Source organism: Brachyhypopomus gauderio, chromosome 5, assembly GCF_052324685.1.
Source record: "Brachyhypopomus gauderio isolate BG-103 chromosome 5, BGAUD_0.2, whole genome shotgun sequence".
NCBI classification, from domain to species: Eukaryota; Metazoa; Chordata; class Actinopteri; order Gymnotiformes; family Hypopomidae; genus Brachyhypopomus; species Brachyhypopomus gauderio.
This window is the reverse complement of record NC_135215.1, coordinates 19,244,948-19,258,849: the sequence shown is the minus strand read 5'-3', so window position 1 is coordinate 19,258,849 and position 13,902 is coordinate 19,244,948. Positions and strand designations below refer to the sequence as shown.

The 13,902-nt window shown below is 45.0% G+C and overlaps 1 protein-coding gene across 4 annotated transcripts in view; it reads left to right on the top strand.

Moving 5' to 3' along the window:
* Positions 1-13,902, top strand: part of osbpl10a (oxysterol binding protein-like 10a) — a 69,534-nt gene that overhangs the window by 46,060 nt on the left and 9,572 nt on the right. For all 4 annotated transcript variants that reach the window (XM_077006241.1, XM_077006242.1, XM_077006240.1 and 1 more), the window contains 2 exons: positions 1,273-1,495; positions 6,157-6,287. In XM_077006241.1, the coding sequence (XP_076862356.1) occupies positions 1,273-1,495; positions 6,157-6,287 (354 nt within the window). The remainder of the gene's footprint in view (positions 1-1,272; positions 1,496-6,156; positions 6,288-13,902) is intronic.

Sequence of the window (13,902 nt, the reverse complement as noted above, 5' to 3'; positions counted from 1 at the left end):
TCTTCAAGTGGTCAGGAGAAGACCCCACCTCTCCTCCTGATCTTCAAGTGATCTTCAGTAGTGCTGTCGTTCAGTAGTGGTATTGTTCAGCAGTGCTGCGTTTCAGTGGTAGTGTGGTTCAGTAGTGCTGAATTTCAGTAGTAGAGATTTAGTAGTAGTGTGGTTAATTAGTGCTGTGGTTTAGTAGTAGTACTGTGGTTCAGTAGTGCAGATTATCAGTCATGGTGTGGTTCAACGGTACTGAGACAGGATTTGGGGACATGAAGTGCACATCATGTCTACACAAATCCCATTTCTCTGCTCCCCCCCTCATATTCCTCCTAGTATTTCACTTTAATTCTCTCTATCTCACACTGCCTCACACTTTCCCTCTTACACTCTCCCTCATATACTCTTTCTCATTCTTTGTCTCTCTTACTGTCTCTCTCTCTCTCTCTGTGTTCTCCACACTCTTCCCATCTTGATTCTCCTCTACTGCTCCTTCACTTGTATTGTCTTGTCTCTCTGCCTATCATTCTCTCTCCATCTCTCTGCCTGTCTCTCTGCTTTCTTCTGTTAGGCTGCTTTGACCAATAGGTGAAAAGTGAAAAGGTGTGGCTATATAAGCGGAGTGTTTTGATTGGCTACCTCCCTCCTGTATAGGATTAGAGGTGAAGACTGTAGGGCTTTTCACCAGTGCAGTAGACGGTAGTGGGTAGACGGTACTTGGTAGACAGTATTCAGTAGAATAACACTGTTTCACATACAATGCATGGATGTGCATTCTTGGCTAAACTGTTTGACATTGTAGCTTCTGGTCTGCTTGTGTGTGTGTGGGTGTGTGTGGGTGTGAGGGTTTGTACCAGCCAAATGTTTGTAAATGTCTGAAATATTTGAAGCATCCCAAATCCCTTCCAGCACAGTGCCTACAACGATCTCACAATGATCTGCTCTGCTGATGAGTCAGGTTTGTGTGTGTGTGTGTGTCTGCGTATGTGTATGAATATTTAGGAGTGTGAACAACAAAGACTGAAATATGTTTATAAGGCCTTTTAAACACACACACACACACACACACACACACACACACACACACACAGTTAGACTAAGAGGTAGAACTGTGGAGTGATTAGTTGTCAAGTTTGGATCTTGACCATTTACTTTGTTAGGTCATTCCAGCACTGGCACCCCCACCCCCCCTCACTCTCTCTCTCTTACACACACACACACACACACACACACTCTCTCTCTCTCTCACCTCTCTCTCACTCCCTTCTCTCTCTCTCACCCCAGGTGATGTCCCAGGCAGAGGCCCAACAGAAGACCCTGGTCCAGTCCATCGAGGGGCTTCCTCGGCGGGGTGCAGTGTCCTGTTTGGACCAGGACCTGCTACTGCTCAAAGCCACCTCAGCTGCCACCCTCAGCTGCCTGGGGGAGTGTCTTAGCATCCTACAACACAGCCACACCCAGCCAGGCCACGCCCCCACCCACGCCCACGTCCGAGCCCCGCCCTCTGGTGAGTCCAACATGGACACCCTAAAGACGCTGGGTGCCCAGGGGTCCCTGGGCAGCCCCGTGTCTGAGTGTGAGGTCGAGAAGGGCCAGAGTGAGTCAGACTGTGTCTGCCCCTACGTCACGGGCTCCATTCAGCTCAGCGTCTGTAGCAAGTGCTGCTGAGAATGGTGCTTGTGCTGTTGTTGCATGTTTGGTTTTGTTGATGCTGTTGTTGTGGTTGTTAGTATTGGTTTGTATTTTATCCATTTGTGAGTTTTCATTCTTCTGTATTTCACTTGTTTGTTTTTTGTTTGTTTGTGTGGTCTTTCTGACTGTACAGTTTGTATTTTTGCTCACATGACAACACTTCCTGTGCTATGACATTAAGGGCTAGATATTTCACACCCTTCCAGCGCATGTAAGGTGGGTGTGAGGTTTGTGTGTGTGTGGGAATGCATGAAGTGAGTAGGAGTGTGTATGCTGGGTGTGTGTGTGTGTGTGTAGCGTGTGTATAATGTGTGTGTATATTTGTAAGAGAAGTGTGTGTGTGTCTGTGTGTGTGTATACTAAACTGCACTTTGATTCCCATGATGCTGCAGTCACTACATACCAAAGAAGTAGTTGGTTGTGCCTGCTCATCCCTGTCCTGTCATGGATCCAATAAACTTTTCCAAGCAAACCTCACACGGCCTTAGCTGTATGTTTGGCTCTTATAGGAGACGTTCTATTTCTGTTTTATCACTCCGGTAGTGAACCTCCATACCTAGCTGTTACAGCACATTGTTACAGTTCAAAATCACAATAAATACAGTAAAATAAATCAGAATGTAAAGTCACCTGTTATGTCATTAAAAACTATTTTTAACAATGGCTAACTTGGTTTTCACCATTCATTAGCAACTTTAGCCTATTAGCTCTGGTGCTAACCTGCAAAGCTAAAGTATGAAACCCAAACATGATGCTTATAACATACAGAGTTATGTATGCAGATACCATTTAATCACAACCTTTCAATGGAAAACTTAAACTTGTGCTGGCAGCTCTTTTAGTTGACACTGATAAATAAGTAAAGATGCGTGTGATGTCAGAAAATTGATATTTAGATATACTACATTTGGCCGTGTTTATGCCTTATCTGGCTATGAATTTAATGAACAATTGTCTTTTTTGAGTTAAAGTGACATGAATTACAAAACGTTTGACATTATCCCACACCAGGCAGCATGTGAGTTACCTGCTGGTCTCTGAGATTGTTGGCCTGTTAGGCTCAGGTGAGCATTCAGGATCTTCAGGAAAGATTTGCTTCAAATCTGAGGAAAATTACTGCTGAGTTGCAGATAACCTGGTTAAAATCCTTTAGGGGTAGCGGTCTGTTTCAGGTCCTGGAGTAGGGGTAGGAGTATGGTTTCTCTTCTTCGCTGTGAATGGAGGGAAATGTTTCCTTTGAGAGAGTTGAGTCATCACGGTCACCCTGTCTCTCTCTCTCTCCTCACCAATCCTCCATCGTGTGACCCGTAGTCGTCTTGTCCTGCGTGTCGGGTCGAAGTGACGAGTGTTGCGGGACAAAGCCTGTCGGCCGCAAGTACAACTTGATGCCGTCATCACCGTGGTTACTGTATGGCTGCGTGGCTGGTGCTGCTCCATGCATAGCGTACCACACCTCTGCCCCGCCCTCTGCCCTGCCATTTCAAGCATGCCCCTCCCCCCACCCCACCCCCTGCATGCTAACACAGCACAGCAGGGCCAGATTTGGTGCGGATGGCAGAGAAAAGTCTCAATAACACTAGTTTCTTTTAAGAGAATGTTTGTTTTAGGATGGTTCCTTACCAGCCAAACAAAATAGATCTTCACTGAGCAATTTCGTTTTTCAGACTGTTGGAGAGAATCAGGACATGTGACCTCACATCTCAGGGCTGCTTCAGGTCCACTGGGGAGGGTGTGGTTGTGTGGCATTCTGCTGATGTTGGAGTGACTACTCAAACCAGAGACATGACTCGACTGGCAAACTTGCGTCCAACTTCTCTCATTCTCTCACTCTTCTCATTCTCGCTCCATGTCCACAGGAGGGTTAGTGGAGGATGCCACGTCCACAGCTCTGTCCATCACATGACTGTGCTTCACTAGTGACAATGGCTGGGGTAGATACCCGCCCACGGTTGATTGGGGATATGCTTCATGTTGCTGCTGGTATTTCATTGGCCCTCGGAGCGTGTCGTTAATAATGTAAATTCAGCCAGTTCCCTTACACCAACAGTAATCAAAAACTAATCGTGGCTGATTGGCTGAATGAGAGGCAGGTTCAGTGAAGCCCTGCAGGTAGAAGGACTCTTCATTGAGACTCTTCATTGAGTCTCATTTATTGCACATTCTTGCATCAGTGCTGCATCACATGTGCCAGTCCAGGGAATGAACCCAAATAAACCCACCTGCCCGACGAGCTGCTGCAGTGACCTACTCAATGCAGGTTAGCAGGTGAACTTCAGTCTTGCTAACAGTTGCAGAGTTGTAAGATTAATATAAGTCTGCCAGGTTTGTAGTGTACCCTGTGGACAAACGGGCAGGAAACCATGGAGACCTGCGAAATGATGGAGCTGATTCTGGAATTGACGTGAGGGAGGGACGAGGTGGGTGGGTCTTTACCTCTGAGCAAAGGGGCAATCTGAACCAGGTAATGCAATATTTTAAACATTTATCTGCATGTTTCCTGGGATTTGTGGATCATCCCGGTCTCCCTGGACGCATGGCCCTATTGCATGATTGGTTGAGGATTTACCCACTTCAGTGTCTCCTTAATCGGAAAATGTGTGTTGAGAATAGAATGGCTGTGTTGAAGCAGCAGCCTGTTGTATGTACATATCTACGTGTCTACATACACAGCTGTGTTGAAGCAGCAGACATCATTTCATTCTTTATCCTTTTATTGTCTCTGTAGAGAACACTGCATGTTTTATTACAGTGAAACAGTTTCATCATATTTAAGGCTCAGGAAGCTTTGCTTTACGTAGAAACTCCTCAGCTGTTTGTTTAGCGCATGCATTGTACTCCGCATGGAACACCATGTTTTCCACAACTGTACCAGATACATGATCATTTACACCCCGCAAACCACAACATTGCTTCTATGGCAACGGCAAGGAATATTTCAGAGGAATCCACAAAATTCCAAACATTTCTAAGGAAATGTGTGAGTTTTTTAAATTAGAAATGACCCCATCAGCAGTAGACTATTCGTTTTGGTATTCTAGTGATACTATGCAAGGAGCATTTTCTAATTTTCTAAAGTTCATAAAGCTCTTCTTTAGCAAATACCATCGATGTATGTTGGACTCCTGGGTTAGTAGCGGTAACAGACTTGAGAGGTTCTAAAATACATACTGTATCTTTTGGAGCAGAGTTGAACCCAAGGTGAGGGAGCTCACTGGTAGCACCTCCATGGTGGTCACCACCTTAGTCATCTTTGTTCTGCTTTGTCAGTCCTTGTCTGACAACTCTGCCGATGTGTCTGGCTATAAGATGCAGAGCAGAAATGAAGGGGGAACAGATGCAGGAGACGTAGGACAGGCCAACCGTCGGGACGGAGCTGCAACGACTCATACAGCTGCTGTAGTGACCTACTCAATGCAGGTTCTGTCTGGTTCTGTCCAAAATAGAAAGTAAGTCAATGGTAAATATTCAGACACGCGACATTGTGTCTGAAGCCAGACGGCTTTGAAAAACAGTGGATACAGTTGCCATCTTTTCTTCCTTGCCTTCATTTTTATATCTTGTGATAAACAGTTTTTCATCAGAAGCCATATTTTTCATGTCAGTGAGATGCCATGTACATCCAGAGATGGTGATTTTGTCTCTTGGGAGAGATGTTGCACCCTGTCACTGATCTGCAATCAGCATTTTTTCTCTCCAGATCTGTTACAAAACTGCTAAGTTTACATGCCTCTGGTTTTGAATCAGTGCCTGGAAAAAACAGTCTCTCATGGAATGATGATGATGATGATTGTGATGATGATGATGATGGTGATTATGATGACAGCCAGTAAATTCCTTGTCTGCTTCCCTCTAAAGCTTCTGCAATCCAAAGACCTCCTCCTCCCCTCCTCGAGATGCTCTCCTCCCCTGCTGAATGAAGGGCACTTTACTCCTGACTCAGCCTGCAGCTACTCTGACCATTTACCACGCTGAACTGTGGCTGTAAAGTCCCAGTTTAAATAACCACACCAACATGTCTTGGTTGGTACTTTACCTTTATGATGGAAACTTTCTTTAAAGGGACAGCTCAGCTAAACAATGCTAACGTGGCTAACAATGAATGGACGTTGATAATGCTAGCACTGTGCCTTTTAGGAAGAAAGCCATTTTTAACACTTTCTTCTGGGATAAACCAGCTGAATTAAAGTAAAGTTGAATGAAGTAAAGTTAGTGAGTCTGTTAGCTCTGTTCTAGTTGCTAAAATGTGAAGCCGCAGTGAGGACCTTTCACGGAAGCACCTGTTTTGGCTTCCAGCTTCCACTAGCATTGTTAATTACAGGGTAAGGATCTGATTCCAGATCAGCTCTGGTCTGTGATGGCTCCTCACTGATGGTTCTGAGAGTCGATCTGCAGGCTGACCCAGGAGCAGTTCTCTTGCGCCTAACTGCTGTGAGCGGATGTTTGCTGATGTCCTCTCATGGTCTGCCATGTCTGTAGATGGTGAACCTGTGTGGACGGTACCGAAGTCGCCCTCTGCTGGCAGCGTGAGGAACGGCGGCATGACGCCCACGTGCTCGACACGACCTTCACCTTTACTCAGGACCAAAGGCTCCACTCTCCATATTGAGGTAACGGAGCATCCAACTCACTGATGGGGGTGGGTTGAGGGGCAGGCTGGGGGCGTGGTTGGAGTAGGCTGGGGGCAGGGTAGGAGGCTGGGTTGGCATGTGGGTGTGGTTGGAGCAGGCTAGGGATGCGGTTGGAGCAGGCTGGGGGTGTGGTTAGAGCAGGCTGGGGACGTGGTTGGAACAGGCTAGGGCCGTGGTTGGTGCTGGGTGTTGTAGTGACTGTGGTCACATAAAAAATTTTAATCCCTGTCTATAATTTAAATAAAAAAAGAAAAGCTGAATTCTGCTGATTTTATCTTGGCAGCAATGGTTTTGACTAATCCCAACCCTAGGTTCAGTATGTTTTATTCTGATCCTGCTTTCGTCTGGTTATCTACAGTTTCGAGTGTCATTTTCTTACACCCACGTACAGTAGGTGTTTAATTAACTATCTGTAGCAGAGTGAGAAATGCGTTTATTAATAAAATTCCAGCAGTGATTTTTTCAGATTTTTTTTATAGTGTTGTTACTTTTGTTTGTTTACTTGAGAAGTGAAGAGGGAGAAGAGTGAAAGTTTGAAATGAGAGATGTAGTTTAACACCACGTAGATTAACACCACGTATACACCACGTATATTAACACCACGTGGATTAACAGCACATAGATTAACACCATGTAGGTAAACATCTTCGTAGGTCGTGGCTGTAGAGGGAGATTTTGCAGGAAAAGCTTCAAGTGTCATGGGGTTTGGTGAAAAGCTTCAATCAGCTGAGGTTTGGTGGAACTTTGATGTGGTTGTCCTTTGCAGTGGCTTAGTGAGGTGTGCTTCACAGAATTGCCATAGCAAAGTTTGTTGGTGGACCCGTTTTTGATTAAATGCATGGGTGAGGGAGTGATGGGGGAGAGAGTGAAAGAGAGAGTGAGAGAGAGAGGTGGAGTAAATTACAAAACAAAGTGGAAACAGCTTTATGGGGGTCTATGCCAATATGAAACTAGAAACTGAGATTAATTGAGACTGCTGTCAGAGCTATGGCCAAGTGTGTGAAGGGGAATGTTGAATCAAATGGAACTGGTGCGAGGGCAGAACAGGCCAGCCACAGCTGCCAAAAGAGGAAGGAGTGTGTTAGTGTGTGGATGAGAGAGTGAGCTACACTTCCCTTTGTTGTGGGAAAATAAACCCAAGAGCTGCATCAGTGAATGAAAGGCCAGACGTCCTGGAGGAGAGGCACGCGGAAGCCCTCAACACAGGGTGAACAGAAGAGAAGAGAACTGCTTAGAGACCAGAGCTCGAACATCTGCTACCAGCCTAGCAAATTATCCAACACAAGCATTAATTGTTCTGTTTAGTTAATTTATGTCCTTATGTAGAGCAGTGAAATATAGCATCAAGTTCTCTCATAGAGGGAGAAAGAGAGAGAGAGAGTGTGTGTGTGTGTGTGTGTGTGTGTGTGTGTGTGTGTGTGTGAGAGAATGAGAGAGAGAGAGAGAGTGTATGCAATACAGAGAGGGAGAGAGATAAGAGAGTGTATGTGGGTGTGAGGGAGTGTGAGTATGCAAGAGAGAGGGAGAAGGAGAGAGAGAGAGAGAGGGAGGGTTACTCTAATAATTGTGATCTTGAAAAGGAAACTGAGAGGCACCACATTAGTGAGAAAAGAAATTACAATACACTCATATAGATAGATATGCTATGTTGGTATGTGCTTATATGATACACTCATATAGATAGATATGCTATGTTGGTATGTGCTTATATGATACACTCATATAGATAGATATGCTATGTTGGTATGTGCTTATATGATACACTCATATAGATATGCTATGTTGGTATGTGCTTATATGATACACTCATATAGATATGCTATGTTGGTATGTGCTTATATGATACACTCATATAGATATGTTGGTATGTGTTTGTATGCTTTTATTGAACTGAGGCTCAGAGGTCTAACTCTAACCCTAACACTGGGTCATATCACGGACTGATACAGTCGATGGTCTGATACAGTCGATGGTGGGGGGGAGGGGGTGGTTGTGCATGTACACACACTGACTGCCCAGACCAACACCGTTCAGTTCATCTCACCCAGACATTCAGAAAATTATTCAACCTTACATGTGGTCATATGTGGTTACATGTGGTCATATGTGATTACATGTGGTCATATGTGATTACATGTGGTCATATGTGGTTACATGTGGTCATATGTGGTTACATGTGGTCATATGTGGTTACATGTGGTCATTTGTGGTTACATGTGGCTTCTTAAAGCCAGTATTCAAGCTGCTGGTTAGCCAGGCGAGTGCAGCAGGTATAAAGCTGTAAATCAGAGCTGCTGCCCTGCTGTTCTTACTTCACTAGACCTAGATCTACTTCTACTGTTCCTCGATCAGGTATGGTGTAGGGTTGGATGTAAACTGCAGAGTGGCAGGTCTCAGCTGTTCTTGGATCAGGCATGCTGGTGTAGGGTTGGATGTAAACTGCAGAGTGGCAGATCTCAGCTGTTCCTGGATCAGGTGTGCAGGTGTAGGGTTGGAGGTAAACTGCAGAGCAGCATATCTCAGCTGTTCCTGGACCAGGTGTGCTGGTGTAAACTGCAGAGCGCCAGATCTCCAGGGTCGTGGCTGAACACCACTGCTCTCATCTCTACAAGATGAAAACTGCACCATCAGTGCCCTGAGTTCAAGTGTCATGATGCTTTTTGAGTGATCAGATGCATCACCACATCAGAGGTTTGTGAACCACAGGTTGGGTTTGCTGGTGAGAGTCTGTAACCAAATACACTCTTGATGGGGTTTTCCATTTAAATGGATGGATCAGGACGAGATGAGATTCACCTCCAGCCCTTGAGAGAGCCAGGCAGCTCACTTAGATAATGGACAATGGCTCTAATGAATTAGTCAATCACACATTAATCACACAGTAATCACATAAATGCACTGTAATCACACATTAATCACACAGTAATTACAATTATACTGTTAATCACGCATTAATCACAAATAAATTTGAATCACACATCAATCATACATTAATCACATTAATCATACACTGTAAAAAAAAAAACAACTTAAAATTGCTCGCCTTACTATGATTTTTAGTTTAGCTGAGCCAAAAATAATTAATTGCACCATAAATGATAAAGTAATTGGATCAGCTTACTTTATTGAGTTTCTTGTTAAAAGTTGATCTGACCTTACAACCTGCATTGTCAAAATATACAAATTGTAGTTGAACCCTAGTTAAGGCCAGGCCAACTCCTCCTCAGGCCCAACTCAAACTCTTAAGTTTTTAAGAAATTCACTCACAGTTGAGCCAACTTATTATTTCTTGTTCCAAACGCCCAAATGTGAGTATTTTGGTTGAAATACTACCTTTGTTGCAGAAAGGTATAATAAATGTGTTAATTTAACCGTTTTGTCATTTGTCTTATATGACCCAACTTCAGTTAGCTATTCTTAGTATTAAATTTAGAAATTTATGTACATGTGAAATATACATTATCTGAACAAGATATTGTAGCGTCGGGCCAATGGGGGGTGCCAGAGGGTGACGTCATTACCCATGAACCCTTGCGGCTCCGGCCCTGTTATGCGTATTGTGTGGTGTTTATGTCTGTATAGTGTTATTAATGATTATTGTGTTATTAGTTAAGTCACCCTGGTCCATTTTTGTATGTACATGTGCATTATCCGAGTTCCCCCTCCATGTATGTGTAACGTTGCCGTCTTCATGACCTCCCCCTGTGTTTCATGTTCAAGGCCAAGCTATTTTATCGAGTATTATCGAGTTTGATCTAATTGTGCCTGTGAGTGCCAATTTTCTTGCGAGGTGAGAATAAAACCTCAGTTCTTGATAAGAATGGACTTGTCTGCATCTTTTTTCTCCTACACCACAATATAATAAGTTGGCACAATAAAAAAATGTTTTTGGAACTCTTGGTATGTAACTTACATTTTGAGATTCATATACATGGGCAAGATAAAATATCTGAACAAAATATAGTAAGTTGGCATAACTTGAATCATTTGGAATTATTTGTAGGCAATACTTAAAATCTGAAGTTTATAAGTTGGCTCAACTGTGAGTGAATTTCTTAAAAACTTAAGAATTTGAGTTGGGATCAAAACTCAAAAATCGAGTGCAGTAAGTTGCCTTGACATTTTGAGTATTCTCAACTTTTTTCGTTTTTACAGTGTACATTAATCACATTAATACACCAGTATTCACACATTCATGTCCATTTGTGCAGTGCATCTGTTAGGTGGCCGCAGCAGTGTCCACTGCTTTAATAGCAGAAAGCCTGATCTCCACCTGCTGTCTTCCTCTCCTCCTCCCCTCCCTCTCTTTCTTCCTCTTCCCTCTCCTCCCTCTCTCTCACTCTCTCTCCCTTCCCTCTCTCCTCTTCCTCTTGCCCTCTCTTTCCCTCTCTTCCTGCCTGTCTCCTTCCTCTCTTTCTCTCCTCCACTCTACCCTCTGCCGTATGCTCTTTCTTTCTTTTCCCTGTTCTCTCTCTCATGTTCTGGTACTGTCTCTCATTGTCACTTTTGAGTCATCATCATCATCATCATCATCCTTCTTCATCACTGCTGAATGTTGTCTTGTTAAACCCCAGTGTGACAGGAAGTACTATGCTGTACTGGCCTACTCTAGTTTTGAATGTGCTCCCAGATACTGTTCGGTCAACCTGGCCACCCCTGTTACTGCCGCCCCTGTTACAGCCAGCCCCTGTTACAGCCAGCCCCTGTTACAGCCAGCCCCTGTTACAGCCAGCCCCTGTTACTGCCGCCCCTGTTACAGCCACCCCTGTTACAGCCAGCCCCTGTTACAGCCAGCCCCTGTTACAGCCAGCCCCTGTTACAGCCAGCCCCTGTTACAGCCAGCCCCTGTTACAGCCAGCCCCTGTTACAGCCAGCCCCTGTTACAGCCAGCCCCTTTTACTGCCGCCCCTGTTACTGCCAGCCCCTGTTACTGCCAGCCCCTGTTACTGCCAGCCCCTGTTACAGCCACACCCCTAGACTGGTGCTTACGGCTTGCAGAGGCTGGGTTTGACCTGCGGGACGTGTTTTGATCAGGCAGTCTCACATTGCAAAGGGCAGCACTGCATTTGAGGGGAAAGGTCATCCAAGTTCAGAGGGACGAGCTCAGTAAAAGGCCGTCATCTCTCTGAGGACGATAAAGGAGAGTGTGAGGTTCAACATCAACACAGCGATCTGGGAAGTGTGAAAAGAAGCAAGTGGCACGACCCAATCACTGTACGCTTCAGAGATCTGAACTCACTGTACGCTTCAGAGATCTGAACTCACTGTACGCTTCAGGGATCTGAACTCACTGTACGCTTCAGGGATCTGAACTCACTGTACGCTTCAGGTATCTGAACTCACTGTACGCTACAGAGATCTGGACTCCTCCAGCAGCGGCCTTGATTTAACAGCTCTGCTGCTCTCTGTGTGAGGAATTACAGCTCAGAGGCTGGAGGTTGAGAGTTGAGAGGTCTGATCAAGCCTTCATCTAACTCAAACTGACTGATTGGGTCTTCATCTAACTCAAACTGACCAATCCAGTCTGGCTTCCATTAGCCATTACGTTACAGTCTGAAAAGAATATGAGATCAGGGACAGGGACAGAACAAACAGCCTGATGGAGAGATTAAAATAAAGAGGAATAGAGAGAAGAGAAAGACAGGAAAGAGGGGAGAGACGTGGGCGCGAGACTCGGCAGTCCCGACTTTAAAATCTCGTTGCTCACCACCTGGCAATGAGTTTGTTCTGTAAATCTGTTCTGGGCCTTTGGTTCCACATTCCACTAATGTCTGGACATACATTAATCTCTCTGGGACAGACTGGACTGCAAAAAGAGATTGAGAAGAACTAGGGATCAGCTACTGAGCCATGTCACCAAGTTTGATCTCTGTATCTTGAAAATTAAGGGATTTTTAAAATAATTGGATTCTTATGGGAGGATGGAGGGATGAATGAAATGATAGAATGGGAGGACAGACAAATGGCATCAATATGATATTCAGTGCAGTGCTAGGGATGAGGTAGTGAGTCATTTCAAAAAGTTTGATCACTATATCCTGAAAATTAAAGGATTTTTTAAATCAATGGATTCTTATGGAAGGATGGAGGGATGAATGAAATGATAGAATGGGAAGATAGACAAATGGCATCAATATGATATTCAGTGTAGTGCTAGGGATCAGCTACTGAGTCATTTCACCAAGTTTCATCACTGCATCTTGAAAATTAAGGGATTGATGAAATCAATGGATTCTTATGGGAGGATGGAGGGATGAATGAAATGACAGAAGGGGAGGACAGACAATTGGCATCAATATGATATTCAGTGTAGTGCTAGGGATCAGCTACTGAGTCATTTCACCAAGTTAGCAACCGTCCAAAAAAGGACATAAAAAACAAGACGGTGGAAAAAATTGAGAGCACCCTTTCACCCTTGCCCCCTCCTTACACCCTCGCCCCCTCCTTACACCCTTGCCCCCTCCTTACACCCTCGCCCCCTCCTTACACCCTCGCCCCCTGGTCCCTTCCTGTTTCCTCCTTTTTATCTCACTCCCCCTCCTGATTGAGAGATCGTCCCATAGCTGAAGGCGCATTAAACAGATCCATACAGGTCCAAGACAGACAGAGGAGAGACAAGGACAGGGAGACAGAGGAGAGACAAGGACAGGGAGACAGAGGAGAGACAAAGACAGGGAGACAGAGGAGAGACAAAGACAGGGAGACAGAGGAGAGACAAGGACAGGGAGACAGAGGAGAGACAGTGAGGTCAGACTGTGTGGAGGGAGTGAATAAGGAGATCTAGAAGTAGACAGAGCATCTTACTGTGTTTCAGATGTCTTCAGATTGGAAGGGACACCTGGAACTAGCAACCAGGTCAACACACACACACACACACACCCATATGTAGTCTCCCACACACACACACATATGCATGCGCACACACACACACACACACACACACACACACACACACACACACAAGCTGAGCTCAAAATAGAGCTGTGTTGAAAGCCAAATGAAGAAAGAGTTCAAAGCAGGTACTGGTGGAGCTTGTGTGTGTGTGTGTGTGTGTGTGTGTGTATGCATTTGTATGCGTTTGTGTGTGTGTGCATGTAAGAAGCAGAATCACGAGTCATTTTGTGTCATCACTGTCAGATTCTCAGTGGACAGATGAGAGAGAGGGCTGTCCACGAGCTGTTGGCCAGTGGTGGTGGCTGCAGTGTTGTCATCTGCAGCACAGCCACACAGGGCACTGTGGAGCAGGGGAGGAGGAGGTCTAGGGCCTACCTGGAACAGTGCACGATGAGTCACGTTTGCTGTGGGTGGAGCTTAGAGTGGGAGTGTGACAGTGTTGGGGAGAGTGGAACCTGGACCTGCCCCAACACCAACCACAGTGTGTCCTGACTGCTGACTCCTGACCTGATACCCACATGTAAATGAAGCAATTGGTACTTAGTAACGGTGTACTAATGCTTATGTGGACATGATTTTGATTGGAAGACGGGGGGCGGGGCTACAGGACTACTAGCAGACATGTTTGGGAAGGAAGTCTCAGTAATGTCTCACTGAGATAATGTACTCAAACCATATGGTCTACCTGGGATCATTACAC